Source organism: Tiliqua scincoides, chromosome 9, assembly GCF_035046505.1.
Source record: "Tiliqua scincoides isolate rTilSci1 chromosome 9, rTilSci1.hap2, whole genome shotgun sequence".
Taxonomy (NCBI): Eukaryota; Metazoa; Chordata; class Lepidosauria; order Squamata; family Scincidae; genus Tiliqua; species Tiliqua scincoides.
In genome coordinates, this window is record NC_089829.1 from 436,506 (window position 1) to 454,205 (window position 17,700).

Here is a 17,700-nt window from a genome sequence, read left to right on the forward strand (position 1 = left end):
TCCGCGGCAACGGCGGAAGTGGAGGCGAGAAGCAGCGGAGGAGCCGCGGCCTGGCTCGGAGCTCGCACAGGCCGGACGGAGGGACGAGGAGGAGCCGCCGCCGCCCCGCAGCGCCCAGCCCCGCGGAGACAACATGGTGAGCAGAGCCCGCGGGCTGCCGGGCGCCTCGCGGGGCGGGGCGGGGCCTCCTGCGGAGGGGCGGGGCGGGGCGGGCCGCGGGGCGCCCGGTGTGTGCGGGTCGCGGGCCCGCGGGGTCGAGCCCCTCTGCGCGCCGGAAGTCCCGGTCCCTGCGGAGCTGCAGCCGGCCGGGGCTGGGCGGCCTGGCTGAGGACGGCGAGGGCGAGGGCAGCCCCCAGGCCGGGAGGGCGGGCGGGCTGCTCCGTCCGGAGCCCCCGGACTGCTGCCGCGCAGTGCTGGCGACCCCCGGCCGGGCTCTGTCAGGAGAGGCAGTGGCGTAGCTGGAGGGGCCCCGCCCTCCCCCTCCCCCTCCCCCTCCAGCTGCGCCGCCGAGGATAAGGGCGCTCTGGGGGTCGTCGGGGGCACCCTCAGCGGCTGGCGGAACCCCCGCCGTGCTGGTTCCTGGTGCCGCTGCCAGGGGGCTGGGAAGGAGCCTTCGCCGAGGCCTGCGCTGCCCTCGAGGGCCTCGCCTGGCAGGAGGTTTCTTGGTTGGGGTGATCCGACACAAGGCCGGAAGGAACGAGGCCGGGAAGTTCTCTGCCCCACGCAGCTCCCAGTCGGGTTCTGTTCATTGGGGCAGAGCCACAGAGCGTGTCTTGCAGGCAGAGGGTCTGATCCCTGGCAGTGTCTGCAGGCAGGGCCGGAAACGGCAGTCTTCAACCTTTCCCAACTTGCGGCACACGACGAGGCACGAGAACGACCAAGGCGCACCGTCCAGCCCGTCTTTTGAACATTGACGAGGCACCTGCATTGCTGGCCTGGGGGTCGTGCTCCCCAGTGGCCCTGTTGATGAATAACTTTTGCCCACAACTCCAGCAGCACACTTGCGGCCCATCTGCAGCTCCCCAGCGGGCCACAGCACACTCCTTGAAAATCGCTGGCCTAAAACCCTGAAGAACCACTTTCAGTTAGCACAGGCAGTCTGAGTTCGGTGGCCTCAATGAAGGTGGTTTTTCTCCCTGTATTGCTGGACAGGGGAAAGAGCAGATGTGTTTGTCTGGGGGGTTATGGGGAAGGAGATAATTGGAAGTAAGTGGAACTGGAGGTTGTGGGAAGGCCCAGGAAAAGTGGTCTTGGGTCGTGGATTATGAAGGGAATAGATGGAATTGTGTTGTGGAAGAATTCTGGAGGTTATGAGGTGGTCTGGAGATGCTGTGAGTCCAGGAATATATTGGAGGACAAGAGCTGAGGGTTGCAGGAGGGTTGCTTTGTGGAGGGGGACAATCTGGCAGTGGCTACAGTGGAGGCATTAGCTTGGTGTGGGGGAGGCTTTGGTTTGTCTGCAGAAATGAAAGTGTGTTGCTGTGTTGGAAAGGCCTTTACCATGCAGTCTGTGAGATTCAGCTGAGAGGTGTTGGCAGAAGACTGAGGATGGTCTGTCTCAGTGAGTCATAAAGGTGGGGCGGTTCTGCAGTGATTGTTGCATTATACTGTGGTGGCAGTTGTCATAGATCTGAAAGACATTGGAAGGGTGCTGTGCCAGGCACTTCTTAGGGCATTCAGTTGGTGTTGGGTCTTCTGTTTCACGTGTGTGCATGCACTGTAAATCAAGTGAGAACCTGGGGTGGTGTGAACGAAGCATTGCGATCTTGCTTGTGGATTGGTTCAGGCTTGTACTAGCTCACTCCTGTGTAATTACAAGGGCAGTCTGAGTGGTGCATCTCTCCCTCTACTTGCCTGGGATGAATTAGTGCTTGCTCTATCGTTGTCATGATTGTAAGACCAATAAAACAAGGAAGTATTTAAGCTCCTAATTAAGATAGCTTGGGGCTTCCTCTCCACGTTATATCCTGGGAACTATACTTGGGACTTTCTGAAGCATGTTCTTTATTACTAAACCACTATGGCCCATTCCATCTGAACCCCTCTAGGTTTAGATTTCTCAGTATTCCTGCCTCACAGATGAGGAGGAAGGCAGGAAGGAACCTAACCAGGTCATGAACCAGCCAACCACTCAATAAGACCAAGACTAAGCTGAGGTTTAGGTTTTAGGTTTAGGCAAGTTTAAATACCCTACACTAATTGTGTTATTGCGTAGATTAAGATGCTTGGTGGGACTCGATCACAGGTGAATCAAACTGGTTAGAGTACTTTGTACCACTTTGCTGAAACTTGCACGTATCTTCACTCGTGTGACTTAAAGCTGAACATTTTGTACATTTTTCCCCAAAGCAGGAGACTCGGTGTACTCCAAATTGGCTAGCTACTCCTACGCTGTCTAGAGAGCTGACAGTTGGTCTGCACATGGCCTCAGCAATCCTGATTACTATAATAGTCTGGAAATTAGACTTAAAAAAACAACAAAAACCAAAAACTTAACAACCCAAACTCAGGGCATTTGGTTTATGTCATTATACAGGGTGCTTCTCCTGCACAAAGCATGTACTTGGCCACAGTCCCCTTTTCTAGCAGCAACTTGGAGTGTGTATTGATGCTCTTGCTATGTTTCAGACTACTGCATGAGTCTTAATAAAATGTGGAAGGATTTAGAGCAGGGGTGCCAGCCTGGGGGCCATTTGTGGCCCCAAGGGACCCCAAATCTGGCCCCCAGTATTGCAGGCCTCTGGCCCTCTGGAGACTTGCTGGAGCCCACACTGGCCTGATGCGACTGCTCGACTCAAGCTCTGGGTCGAGTCTTCTGTCCGATGCTTGCTTGTAGTGAATGAAAGGCCGACTTCGCTTTTTGCAAGGCCTTTAATAGGTCTTGAGCTATTGTGAGATCTTCAGGTCTCATGGTAACTCAAGGCCTAGAAAAGGCCTTGCTCAAAGTGAGGTCGGCCTTTCCTTCACTGCCTCTTCACAGACGTCAAGCAGTGGAGAGAGCCCTATTCTGGCCGCTGCCAGCACGCCATCAGCGGCAGATTCCCACTCATCGCTGCCTTGTGTCCCAAGTAGAAGGACTGAGCTGGAGCATGAGAACAGCAGGGGTGAGCTCTCTATCACTGCTGCCACCTCGGCACTCTGCAGCTGCTGCTTTGGCTTTCTGGGGCCACCCGCATGCTCACCACCCTTAACACTACCCACAGAGAAGTGAAGAGCGAGGAGTCTTGCTAGTCTCAGAGCACATCCCTGATTACCTCTTGATTGGCATTGTTTTCACCACCCCATGTGCCTTTGAACAAGTTAGGTCTTCACGTGTTTTATTTCTGGGCAAGTGGTGTGTGGTCAGTAGTTCTGTTAGCCCCCCTTTTCTGGCTTGGTCTGTATGTTTGATAAAAGCACATCCCGGATTGTCCCATGTGCATCCTTGCCTCAGCGAAACTCATTCTTATAAATTCTGTCTCCAGTGTATTCATTTATGGAAATTTTCCATGTAAATTAATCCTTTTTTTCCTGGCCCCCAACACAGTGTCAGAGAAATGATGTGACCCTCCTGCCAAAAATGTTTGGACACCCCTGATTTAGAACATGCTCAGACTTTTGTCTAGCCTGGCCTGTATTGCTCTGCAGTGTGCAGGAATGCACAGCTTCTTTGAGGGAGATGCAAGAATCGCAGAGCATTTTGTTGTGCCTCAGAGTGAAGGAAACATGAATTTTGTTAAAGGGATTTGGAAGGCAGGTGGAAAACGCTGTTCCAGTGAGCAGTTTTGAACTGCTTTGAGATTTCAGGGTAGAGCAAGCATAGCCACAGGCTATCATTTTATGTGAGTGGCCATCCTGACGTCTCCAAATCCTGGCTTCCTTTTTGAAAAATGTGCCTGAAGTAGGGAACTACCTTCTGAACTTTTCTGTCCGGGGGAATGTCAGGACTGGCTATGCCTCCTAAATGGAGCCTGCTTTTATTAAAGGCCTGCTCATTTTGATTTCCCTACCATGCCTCTAGTTAGTTCCTTCGTCTCTCTTTGCATCTGACATTGTGGGAAGCGCTGCTTCAAACTGCACAGAATTGAGAAACTAAGGGCGCAATCCTGACCCCTTTAGTATTGGCAACCTTCAGTCTCGAAAGACTATGGTATCGCGCTCTGAAAGGTTGGTTCTGGAACAGCGTCTAGTGTGGCTGAAAAGGTCAATCCGGGAGTGACAATCCCTTCCACACCGGGAGCAAGTGCAGTCTGTCCCTGGCCTGTCTCCCTGGCTGTGGGCCTTCCTTCTTTGCCTCTTTGCCTCAGACTGTTGGCCAAGTGTCTCTTCAAACTGGGAAAGGCCATGCTGCACAGCCTGCCTCCAAGCGGGCCGCTCAGAGGCCAGGGTTTCCCACTTTTTGAGGTCCATCCCTAAGGCCTTCAGATCCCTCTTGCAGATGTCCTTGTATCGCAGCTGTGGTCTACCTGTAGGGCGCTTTCCTTGCACGAGTTCTCCATAGAGGAGATCCTTTGGGATCCGGCCATCATCCATTCTCACGACATGACCGAGCCAACACAGGCGTCTCTGTTTCAGCAGTGCATACATGCTAGGGATTCCAGCCTTTCCAGCACTGACATAAGGGCAGTGCAGCTCCGAGGTGAGGGAACAAACATTCCCTTATTTTGAGGAGGCCTCTGTGAGTGATACCCAACTGCAGGATGCAGCACATGTCCCATTGGCACTGCTATGCCAGTGCTGGAAAGCACTGACATAAGGGGTTAGGATTGCGCCCTAAGTGGGCAAAGGAAATGTCAGTCAACTCCCACCTCAAATTGAGGTACTGGTGTTTTTTTAAAGTTATAGTTATTGTCCTTGAGGGTTCGGGAAGAATAGTACAGGTCCAGCCTTGTTATACACTGATTTGACTCAACACAAATGGCCATTGCAAATGAGAAGGAATGTGCTGATCCCTGGAGAAGAGCAAAAATGCATCCCTTTAAAATCACAGTTTAAAAAAACTAATTTTTTTACTGTTGGAGAGAAAGACAGTCATGCAAGCCATTAGAAGTATAACCTAATTGTTCATAGATTTCGCTCTCTCAGTGCAATGAGGTGCCCTTTAAATTAAAGGAAAACAGGTACAGCAGGCTGACAATCCATTGGTCATTCTCTCTTCAGGCAGCCTCAGCTGCCCCCTTCTCCCTGACCATGTGAAAGAAAGATACTTTGCATTGGTGAAGTGAGGGCTCAGAGTGAAGCCTTTCTAAGCACCTTGAGAGACAGATTGTTGGATTGTAATCTTAATGACTATCAACATCACAAAGGTCAGCAAGGCTGTTCTTAAATCACTGGAGCAAAGGAACTTTGTTTTTTAAATTGATTTTTCCAATAATGAGACTCAACCTGTATCTCTTTTTATTAAATGTGTAGTAGGTGGCAAACACCCCTGCAAATTTCAGGTTTACCATATTTCTCTTTGCGTGACAGCTTTGGCTGTGTTAGTTGCACAGCTCTAGACTACGGGCTTCCTTCTGAGTGAGCAGGATAAGTCTCCAGCATGTCCTGTTCCTAGTTTGGTATGCATTTCCAGTAGGGATATTACTGTATCAGTAGCTTGGCAGTAAAAACCTAAGCATACAGTATAATGTAGCACTTGTTTATTTTTAGACTGCTTGGTACTGTACTTGCCCATAAAGGTAACTTCTTTTGGAAGAGGTAAAAGCTGTGGCTTAGCAGGTCTTCTCTCTTCCCTCCCCCGCCCGCAAGCTGACTTAGCACTTGCCTGAAACCAGAAGTGGAGGGTGCTGATAGAGAGGAGTGTGTGTGGCAGGGTGCAGTCCTACAGTTACTGTTTGGGCATGTGCTGTGTGTTTGGGTCTTGCCAGCCTCCTTACTTTGTCTTATTTATTTATGGCAGATCTAGGGGTGCATGTCAGATTTAAAACCTGTTGAAGGTGAATAGAAGCATTTTCTTCCTGCATATTTGGGACAGACAAAAAAAGTGTCCTTACAGAATGCAGAATTGGTGGAATTCACTGCCACAAGACAACTTTAAAAGGTCATTGGAGAAATTATTGGAGGAGGTGAATCTGCTTGGCAAGATTGGAACATTGATTCTCTGTGTTCAGAGATAATCATCTAAATATGAGTTGCAGAGGAACAAATGGTGGGGGGAGATGGGCTTTGTGCTGTTTGTGGGGCTCCTGGAGGCATCTCTTTGACCACTGTAGGGGTGCTGGCCTATGGGGCCCTCTCACTTGGTTCAGCAGGGCTGGCCTTAACCTGCTATAATAGGGCCCTGAGTGCTGAGGTTTTGAGTGGCTGGTTGGGAGTAGACTAACTCTGTACACTGAGGTGCCATCTCTGAATTCCAGATGTTCAGAGGTCTGTGACTCTTGTGCCCTGCTCATAACATCTGACCTGTTGCTGGAAAAGGGACTCTGGATTCCATTTGGGCTCTAACTGACTTGTGTTGGGTCTCTGAGAAAGAAGGAACTCCGTTTCTTAGCGGAGCCTTGCCTCAGAAGTCTGGTGCCTGATGGAACAATGTGTGTTATTACCATGAAGGTCTGAGAAACTGTGAGGCTTCCTTGACAGCAAATGTGTCTAGCCCAGCGATTTTCAATCTTTTTCATCTCATGGCACACTGACAAGGCACTAAAATGGTCAAGGCACACCACCAGGTTTTTGACAAATTGACAAGGCACACTATGCTGTCAGTGGGGGCTCACATCAATTCCTGTGGCACACCTGTGGACCACTCACGGCACACTAGTGTGCCACAGCGCAGTGGTTGAAAATGGCTGGTCTAACCTCTCATTGCAGGCACTGTTGGATAAACCAGCCCTAAAGATCCAAACAGATGCTTGTAGGGTTCCGGAATTGGTAAGACAAGTGTCAAAGGTCTTGAAGGCAGTTTGGAGGTGGTCTCAGCTACTTCCCAATTAGGAGCCCCCTTCACCATTCAAGGCGGGAGACTTGCAGCAGCTGCATCTTGATGAATGTGTGGGTGCTGTTCGGGGTTGTCTGCCCCTTGGCCTTTTGAATAGCACTCAAGCTGCAGTGTTGCTATTTGAGTTCTACCCCACCCTTTAATATTGCAACTCTCAGGGCGGCATAAATTTTAAATTGACTACAATGTGATAATTGAACAAGCAGTAGAAACGGGAATTGAAGGCAGCCATAAAATTGAAACAGCTGATAAAAAACCAGCAGGGTGAATAAAATGTAGGTGGAAATCTTCTAGCTGCCATGCAGGGCAAGTTAAAAAAGAATATCCTAAGGTTGCAAGCTGCTTTTTAAGTGGAAGAGAAGCTTGCTGCTTTGAGGAATGTAAGAGCTCTATTGGGAAGGACTGTAGCTCTGTGGCAGAGCCCCTGCTTTGCACACAGGCAGTTTCTGCTTCAGTCTCTGATAACATCTCCAGGTAGGGCCAAGAAACACTTTAGCCCACCACTCTCATCTCCCTTTTCCACTCTGCTCTCCTCTTCATTACCAGTTCAGAGAGCAGTAGGAGTGGAGGTGGGCGTCCCTGCCAATCTGCTGCCTGAGGCGACCACCTCAGTTGGCCTCATGGATGGGCCAGCCCTGACTGTGTGTCGCCCCTCTGTATAGACACTTTCTGCCTCTCTCCAAGCTTTAGCAGGCTTTTCAGGGGACTGATCCTGGGGTCGTGCCTTGTGTGCTTCTCTGTACCATATGGTGTGCTCAGGAAGGACTGACTGAACATTGAACAACTTGCTTTTGATTTCCTAGTTGCCAGGTGAGGGACATCCCTCTTAGATGCTGGGAAAGTCAGCCAGATGGTCTGTTTTGGAAAAATGGTGTGAGGGGAATTTAAGAAGTGGCTGCTTGGCTAGTTCACTTGCAAATGACCGAGGCACCTTCTGGGTCTCTGAAGCTCAGTATTTCCTTTCCTTGCTCAGACATGTTGGGTGTTGAACCTGAGGCCTCCTTCCAGGTGCTGAGCAAGTACCTCAGCACTGAGCTGCAGCCCCCTCCATGTTGATGGAGGAGGAGGAGGAGGGGAGGTCTGCCTGTAGCTGTTGGCCGTGATTGTCCAGTATCCGAGGTGATAAGGCTGCAGTCCTAAACGCACTTACCTGGGAGTAAGCCTCCTGGAACCCATGTCTGAGTAGGCCCACATAGGACCCTATTGTTATAGAGACCTTTCTGCCATTATTCAGAATGTCCAGCCCTGAGAACACATTGCCAGCAGGTTCAGGGGCTGCGAACTCAAGAGCTCCTGTTCGCAGCTCTTGGCGGGCCAATCTCCGAAATGCCTTTCGGTTTAAGAGAGGCAGGGCATTTCCTGTTCTATGCAGGACATGCTCAGTCTGACTCACTCATCCCTGCTTCCTCATTACCAGTTTAGACATTGCCTGTGAGTGACTTTTAAAAGGCACTGTAACTAAAAACGCTCCCAGATATTTCTCTAGAGCAGTGGTTCTCACATTTAGCACCAGGACCTACTTTTTAGAACGAGAATCTGTCAGGACCCACCAGGAGGGATGGCATGACCGGAAGTGACATCATCAAGCAGGACAATTTTTAACAACCCTAGGCTGCAATTCTACCCACACTTACCCAGAAGTAAGTCCCATCTACTGTCATTGTTAAAAGAATATATACAGTAGCTTGTTAAAAGTACAGGTCGGTAACATTTCCCCAAGTGCAGTTACGAGCTATGGTAGCATCAAGTCTAATGTATTAAAAATAAAATATTGAAATGAATAGGGACCCACCTGAGATTGGCCCGTGACCCACCTAGTGGGTCCCAACCCACAGTTTGAGAACCACTGCTCTAGAGCAGTGGTTATCAAACTTGGAGGGAGCTTTACTCCCTGAGGAAGTCTTTGTGTGGGAGGGGCTAGGGCAGCAATGCAATCCGCGCTGCTAAGTGGGGGAAGGAGGTGCTTGTGACTTACTTTCAGAAGGCAAGGCTGCAGGAGGTGCGGGGGGGGGCCCTGCAAAGCACTCCCGGAGGCTTGGAACTTTCACTGAGAGCAGGTGCAAAGGGCCTCCTGCAAAACGGAAGTGCTTTGTGTCCACTTTCAGTGAAAGTTCCAAGCCTCCAGGAGCGCTGTGCAGGGCTGCGCAGGGCTCCCCGCGTCTCCTGCAGCCCTGCCTTCTGAAAGTAAGTCACAAGCACCCCCCCTCATCCCCCCTAAACAGACGGGATCCTGGGGGTCGCTTCCCTACCTCCCCCCTTCCCCTGCTCCTTAAAGGGACAGGGAAACCTTTACACGAACTGGTGGGTCGCGACCCACCAGTTTGAGAATCATTGCTCTAGGCAGGGGTGCCCAAACCCCGGCCCTGGGGCCACTTGTGGCCCTCGAGGCCTCTCAATGTGGCCCTCAGGGAGCCCCCAGGCTCCAGTGAGCCTCTGGCCCTCCGGAGATTTGTTGGAGCCCACACTGGCCCGATGCAGCTGGTCTCAGCCTGAGGGAGACTGTCTGACCTCTTGCGTGAGCTGTGGGATGAGGGCTCCCTCCACTGCTTTTTGTTTCATGTCTGTGATGCACTAGCGGCAGCAAAGGACAGGCCAGCCCTGCTTTGTGCAAGGCCTTTTATAGGCCTTGAGCTATTGCAAGACCTTCATTCATTCATATAAGTTCATCTTTAATATATTCATTTATGTAAACTTATGTAAATTTATTCAAATTTTAAATGTAAATTAATTCTTCCTCCCCCCCCCCCCGGCTCCCGACACAGTGTCTGAGAGACAATGTGGCCCTCCTGCCAAAAACTTTGGACACCCCTGCTCTAGAGTATCTGCTGCCATTTCCCCATCTTTGCTGCCACCTCCTCCTTTCTGAAATCTGGCAGCTTTACTGAGTTTGAAATTGATCCCTGGCTACCTGCCTTCCCCAGTTTATTTTTTGCATTGGTGCATACCAGGAATAGAAAGTATCTGGAGGCCCGATGTCTGTCTGTGGCTTTGTGCTCCCGTTTTGCTGCCTCTCCATGCTGTAGGTGACGGAAACCTAACCTGAGCCTTACTGGAAGCAGAGAGGAGCAAGGAGCAAATGGAACTGCAGGTGGAGATGCTGGGCTAGAGAACCTTTGATGCAGTACCAAGGTTTGCTGGAATAGGACACCTGTCTCTGCATGTGATGTTGTTGGGGAACATATGCACAGATATTGAACATGCCAGCAGTTGACTGCCTGGCAGTTCTCCATAAACTCTCCTTCCTTTCCTGGTGACTAGGGGGACTTGCTCGAGCAATATTGGCCTGTATCAGGCTTGTGGAATCTTTTTCATGAGCCTGTCTGGGCTCTCAACTACTGTCACTTTAAACTTCTCTCTCCCTATTGGTAGTTCTTTATGTTCCAGTCCTACTCAACCAGGGTGGATAATCATTAATGGCTAAAATGCAAATAGATTTTAATTTTGTTACAGTTAGAATTTTCTCTTAAGATGGTTTAAAATGAAATAGCATTTTATACCAGCATGTACCAGTAAACAACACACCAAACCTGAACTTATGACACTCTGATGAAAGTCTGCTTTTCTTTGTAAAAGAAGAAGGGGGGGGGGAATGTGGAAGCATCTTTTGCAGATTTGTCCTAGGACTGTAGCTTATGTTCCTGTATTATGGTTGGAGACCTGTGGCGAGCCAGAACAAGTTGCTCCAGGTGGCATTGCTGGTGCAGCTGGGTAACCTTGTCTACCCCATCTTATACCTGTTGACTATCTGGTTCCAGCAATTGACAGCCCAATCCTATGCATGTCTATGCAGGAGTAAGTCCCATCAGAGTCAATGGGGCTTACTCCCAGGAAAGTGTGGATAGGATTGGCCTGTAAGTCAGAGTCTGGCAGTCTGAGTAAGTCAGAGTAAGTAAGGCAGTCGGGGGCCACAATCCTATGCACACTGTCCTGGGGGTTCAACACCTTTGAACCTCATCAGGCATACTTCTTAGTACACATGTGTATAACTCGGCCTCCCATGTGGTCAGCCTTCTGGCATCAAATGGTTGTAAGAATGGACGGGTAGGAATTTTATTCATTGCATTTTTGTATATCCTTCCATGAAGTACTGTCTGGGCAGTTATCTTGTTGGCATCCTTCAGTCTCGGAAGACTATGATGTCACACTCTGAATGGTGGTTCTGGAACAGAGTGTCCTCTCCAGTGCGTGAAGCCTGGGTAAAGTAGGTATGGAGGATAGGCTGTTACCCATGCAGCAAATCCCCCCTCTCCACGTCGCTGAAATGGTCCAATGGAAAGGCAGAGGCCAATACAGTTGGTTCCAGCGGCGTTGCAGGAGTTGCCAGAACGTGACTGTGTTCAGCCATGAACTGCCTCAGGGACACCGGCTCCGGATTTTGCCTCGAGGTTGACTCCTGAAGCCTTTTCCATAACTGGATGTAGTCACAAGGCAGTGGAGGTTTGGGATCAGAGGTTTTCCTTCTCTCAGGTGAGCTGCCTTCCCAGGCTGACAAATCCCATCTACCTGGTGGCTGTTTAGTCGCCTCTTAGTTTAGTTAGTTTAGTTAACCTCTTAAAATACAGCCAAACTGAGGGCCTATTCTTATTCCCAGCCCCCAGGGGACTGGGCAGTTAACAGAATGTTGAAATGATGTACTATATAGATGAGTAGTTCCCAAACTCTTTACCACCAGGACCCAATTTTTAAAACAAAGCTCTCTTGGTTTAGGTGGGTTAAACAAACCCACCTAAGTTTACCAAAAAGGGAGAACTAGAAAGAAATATTTTATTATAAGTACAAGGTTGAGTTTCATTATTTGCAGGGTTCCCTTCAAAATCAAACTATAGCAAATCAATTTATAAACAACCTTGCTGACCTTTGTGATAAGACACAGTCATTAAGAGGACAATCCAACAATCAGTCTCTCTCCAGGCCCTTAGAAAGGATTCTTTCACATGTTCAGGGGAAAGGGAGGGGGTCACTTGGAGAGGGAATGATTGATGGATTGTCAGCTGGCTGCCCTCTAACTATTATAAAGGACTGTTTTCCTTTAATTTAAAGGGCCCTTCTCATCCTGTTGAGATAAAAATCACAGAAGGGCCCTTCTCATCCTGTTGAGATAAAAAGACAACAGTAAGAGAAGTAAGGGGTGCATTTTTCCCCTTTTCCAGGGGTCAGCTCATTCCTTCTCATTTTGCAGTGGTCCTTCATGTTGAGTCAAATCCATGTATAAAAAATCTGTGTATAACAAGGTTGGACCTGTAATACTGTAATCAGAATAAAAGACCCTCAAACATTTATCTCCCTATATTTACACATGCTTACAAACTGCAGGCTCAGCTCCTTGCAAGGCAGTTAGCAGCTATCTTGCTCACTGCAGGAACTGAGCTCTTTGTAGGGTAATCCGCAGCTACAGTATCTGATTTTTGAATAACCTTGAGGCAATTAGTTATCTGATCTTTCCATCACCCTTTGATGACCCACCAAAAAACTGTCAGTGGGTCCTGTATTATAGACAATTAGCAATGCAAAAGGTAATAGGGCAGGTAAAAAACAAAGTGGCAACTGAGCACTCTTAAGAAAAGGAAGAGGCTCTTACCCAGTGCCACAGTGACATTGCTGTCAGTTCCAGGCAGTCCTCCTGAGTGCAGAATTATGACCTTGGGCTCTGGTTGTAATGTTTCTATTTCACATGAGCCAAGAACCTTCTGTTTGCTTGGGAGGGTGGGGCAAGGAAGGATTTTATGATAAAAGCTCCTTGGCAGCTGCCCAGGTGACCCCTACTGTTTCATGCTCACTTTCTTTTTCCTTCCCCTCCCCCTGCATTTTCTTTTGCTTGTTTGCACACCAGGGGAAGATCATAACTGTGCCCCATGTGTAGATATGTAAAAAGCCAGGTGGGAGGGGGCTGGAGGAGAAGAAAGGTGCTTCTGTCCCCCCTCTTTTTAAATTAAGGCATAGCTTTTCAAACTGGGGCATTGCAACGCCCCAGCCTGAAGGCCCTGGCCTCTGCCCCCCCCCCCCGAGGAGGCAGCGATGCGATCCCCAGGACTTACCAGAACCTTCTTCAGCCTCCTGGGTGTGCTGGTAGCCCTGCGTGAGCATCTGCAGGGCTCCCTAGGTCTTCAGAAGTGAAAGCGGAACGATCGCGCTCCACCTTCACAAAACTGAAAACCTTTGCTGCGCTTTCACTTTGAAGACCTGGGGAGCTCTGCAGTCACTCACGCAGGGCTCCCCGCATCTCCAGGGAGCTGCAGGAGGCTCTGGTAAGTCCAGCCAAGCCCCTGCAGCCCCCTTAGTGACTCGATCCTGCCTCCCTCTGCCCCCGCAAGGACTTACTGCGGGGTTCAAACTCCCTTGGAGTCAGAACTGCTGTGTTAAGGAGTCAGTTTTGCTAGTATTTGCAGACTGTTTTGCAGTACATCCCAAACAAACCCAAAGACTATTTTGCTGCTATGTGTGGCAAAAACCGTATGCTTGCCCTGTGCTCTTAGACTGGATTCCTAGGATGAGAGCCTCATCCGGGAACGTCTCTGCTCATTTTGTTGCCAGTCTGGCCTATTTCCTTTTTTTGTCAGGTGATATTTTTCCATTGACATGTCCAGTATGCAAGAAATGGCTTGCAGTCATTTTGTCACTTTATTTTGACTGTCCCATTTGGCTTAGTGGAAGGAGAAGAGTGGAGCTGGGAAGTTATTAGCACAATGATAATGCCTTGTTCCAAATCCTCAGGTGGTCTCTCCCCCCCCCCCCCCGTCCCCAGAGGTTTCACACAGATTTTAAGTAGCACTGGGGGCAAAATGGAGCCCAAAATGGAGCCCGGGTCTAGTGCAGCGGTGTCAAACTTACTTCATACAGTTGACTGAATAGCATTCATGATGCCTGCTGAGGGCTGGAAGTGAGGTAATTGAGCAGGAAGTGGTGTTGTTAAGCAGGCTGTGACCAGAAATGAGCACTTTTTCTCACTTAGGAACTCAACTGCAAATGCTAGAAGAGAAAATGAGCAAATCTTGATTGTATTTTCAAGAGATGGGAGAGCCCAATTATCTCATGCATTGTCCTTTAGCAGTGACACCTCAGCACAGCTTAGCAGCTGATTGTGGTGCTGGGAGAGCCTGAGGGATGCAGAAAGAGCTTGTGTGGGCTGCATCTGGCCCACGGATCTTATACTTGACACCCCTACTCTAGCACAAGGGCCATGGAATTGAGCAAAAAGGGCCTAGCAGAGCCTCTGGAACCTGCTGTCCAGGTAGGTGTGGGACCACACAAATCACCAACAGGAAGTCTAGGGCTAATATTGAAATGAGAGTGAAGAATCTGGTTCTGTGTGTACATTTCAGGTGTGACGGAGGATTTCTCCTGGCAATTGCTGTCTGACAGTAATTACTGCTGCTCTTGGTAGGACTCAGCATTTGGAAAACGAACTTACAAGGGCACTTGTGTTTACAGTATTAACTTCACATCCATTCTGGTGGGTGAACTCTGATGAAGGAGCTGCTTCCACTTTTGAATAGCATGGGGGCAAGGGAGGGGAAGAGTGAGCTGCTACAGCAGGCCAGACTGACTGACATTGGCCAGCTTCCCTGGGCCACCACAGGTTCCTTTACGGGAGTCTCTCCAAGACTTGAGGGCCTGCAGGAATTGTAAACTGTAAGAAGCTGGAGGGAATGCTGACTTTCTATGTCATGAATCAAGAAATTGGTGAGAGATTCCCTCCCCTTCAGTGCAGCTACAGATCACAGTCTCCATGTTGCTCTGCAGAGCAGCTCTTTTGAAATGGGGAGGCAAAGATCTGTGGGTGGGCTGCTGGCTCGGTGTAGAGAGTTTTCCCTTAGGAGGAAATGGACTGCCTTTGTGGCTGACTCAGGCCTTGGCAGCAGTTGTGGCCCCCCCCCCCGATATTTTCTTGTATAGTATGTGCCCCACAACAATACTGATGCTCTGGCCTGATTTGTACATTCCCAGGTGTGGTGTTTCCTGCCTGCTTAGAGGTACAAGTGAACCAGAATCGCATCTGTGATAAACATCAAACCGAGCACAGCCTCTGGCCTTCACAACAGTGTCTGGCCCAGAACTTAGGGGATGGGTCAGTGCAATTATAAGGCGCCTGTTTTACCTGCAGAAGGTCCCAAGTTCAGACCCTCAGGTCCCCTGGCTGGACTGGGAAAGATCTCGAAGCCCTGGAGAGAAGCTGCCAGTCAGTCGACAAAGCTGGGTGGACCTGTGGTCTGACTTGGGATGGCAACTGCATCTGTCACCTATGCACATCCTTTGTGCTCATGTGTCTGGCTTTCCTGTTGCTTTGAAATTGTGATTTTGTTTGTTTCTGCATAATTTGCTAGTCATGGATGGGGGGTCTGCAGAACCCTGGGGGTCCCTGGGACTTCGGCTGCTCAGGATCTTGTTCAGTAGCTTTCTGGCTTCTGTGAATTCAGTGAGGATTATCTACACGCTGAAAACAACCTTACTTTGCCACCATAATGAGCCCAAACTGACTTTTAGAAATTACACGAGATTCTCCAGAAACTGAATGTTGTGCTGTTCCCACTCTTCACTCGGCCTTCAGCCTGCACCCAGCCCCCCCGTTGGTGTGCATGCTGTTGCTGCTAGTTCCTTCCTTCCTTCCTCCCTCCCACATTGGCAGCAAAACCGATTCTGACTCCTGCAAAATGTTGTTGCGATAAACTGCCTGCAGTTCTTCCTCGCGTATTCAAAGCAGGGCATTCTGGCTTCCTCTCCTTTGGTGGTTCGAAGCAGAGCGCATGCTGAGGCCCTCTATTTGATGAAGGAACCAGATTTTTTTCTACATTTAAAAAAATTATTCAAATTCTAGGTCGCTGTACTCTTCCTCTTTTCCTTTCTTTCTCTCTCCTCTCCCCCCTTCCCTTGGCACAGCACCTCCTATATGTTCAAAGGGCAGAACTGTTGGGGGGGCACAACTAATCTGCTTTTTGAAAGTTGCTGATGCTTTCTGGGAATTCCCCCCCCCCCCACTGATTAGCTCAGTGTCTGTGCAAAATGGAAACACAGTAAGTTACAGATGTCTTATTCTGGGGCAGCTGCTGGTCCGCCATGGTCCATAAGTGCCTGTGCTGACGTGCAATGGCTCTCCACAATTTTGTAGTCATCCTCTCCAACTCTCTGTGGAGATGCCAGAGTTTGAACTGGGGACACTGCCTCCAAAGCAGGGGCTCACCCAAGGAGAAAGGAGGAGTGCGTTTTGACCCTAAGGGGCTGACTGTTTCCTGGTGTAACTTTTTCTTTCCTAAGTGATTGCTCAAGAAGCACTGGTGTCCCATCCTCCCCCCTGAAAACTCTAAGGTTAGTGTGTCTCACCTTTTGTCTTTTGAGGACATTGTCACCAGAGGTGCATTACATCCTTAACTAAAAAAATGAGTTGCTCTGAACTGTTTCCTTTCTCAGAGCAAAGAACATAAGAACAGCCCCACTGGATCAGGCCATAGGCCCATCTAGTCCAGCTTCCCGTATCTCACAGCGGCCCACCAAATGCCCCAGGGAGCACACCAGATAACAAGAGACCTGCATCCTGGTGCCCTCGCTTGCATTGGCATTCTGACATAGCCCATTTCTAAAATCAGGAGGTTGCACATACCACATACACATCATGGCTTGTAACTCATAATGGATTTTCCTCCAGAAACTTGTCCAATCCCCTTTTAAAGGCATCCAGGCCAGATGCCTTCACCACATCCTGCGGCAAGGAGTTCCACAGACCAACCACACGCTGAGTAAAGAAATATTTTCTTTTGTCTGTTTTACCCTCCCAACACTCAATTTTAGTTGATGTCCCCTTGTTCTGGTGTTATGTGAGCATCTTCCTATCCACTTTATCCTTCCCTTGGATAATTTTGTATGTCTCAATCATGTTCCCCCTCAGGCGTCTCTTTTCTAGGCTGAAGAGGCCCAAACGCAGTAGCCTTTCCTCATAAGGAAGGTGCCCCAGCCCCGTAATCATCTTAGTCGCTCTCTTTTGCACCTTTTCCATTTCCACTATGTCCTTTTTGAGATGTCGTGACCAAAACTGGACACAGTACTCTAGGTGTGGCCTTACCATCGATTTGTACAATGGCATTAGCTGTTTTGTTCTCAATATCTTTTCTAATGATCCCCAGCAGAATTGGCCTTCTTTACTGCCGCCACACATTGGGTCGACACTTTCATCGAGCTGTCCACCACCACTCCGAGATCTCTCTCCTGATCTATCACAGACAACTCAGAACCCATTAGCCTATATGTGAAGTTTTGATTTTTTTGCCCCAATGTGCATGACTTTGCACTTACTGACATTGAAACGCATTTCCATTTTGCTGCCCATTCTACCAGTTTGGAGAGATCCTTCTGGCGCTCCTCACAATCACTTCTGGTCTTCACCACTTGGAAAAGTTTGGTGTTGTCTGCAAACTTAGCCACCTCACTGCACAACCCTGTCTCCAGGTCATTTATGAAAAGGTTGAAGAGCACCGGTCCCAGGACAGATCCTTGGGGCACACCGCTTTTCACCTCTCTCCAGTGTGAAAATTGCCCATTTACACCCACTCTCTGCTTCCTGCACTTCAACCAGGTCTCAGTCCATGAGAGGACCTGTCCTCTAATTCCCTGACTGGAGTTTTTTCAGTAGCCTTTGGTGAGGGACCGTGTTGAACGCCTTCTGAAAGTCCAGATATATAATGTCCATGGGTTCTTTCACATCCACATGCCTGTTGACCTTTTCAAAGAATTCTAAAAAGTTTGTGAGGCAAGACTTACCCTTACAGAAGCCATGCTGATTCTCCCTCAGCAAGACCTGT

The 17,700-nt window shown here is 49.3% G+C and overlaps 1 protein-coding gene across 2 annotated transcripts in view; it reads left to right on the forward strand.

Moving 5' to 3' along the window:
• CAPZB (capping actin protein of muscle Z-line subunit beta) overlaps positions 1-17,700 on the forward strand; it is a 63,491-nt gene continuing 45,791 nt past the window's right edge. The window contains exon 1 of one of the 2 annotated variants that reach the window (XM_066637351.1): positions 1-136. In XM_066637351.1, the coding sequence (XP_066493448.1) occupies positions 134-136 (3 nt within the window). In that variant the 5' untranslated portion in view covers positions 1-133. The remainder of the gene's footprint in view (positions 137-17,700) is intronic. The other variant, XM_066637350.1, reaches the window with a different exon arrangement.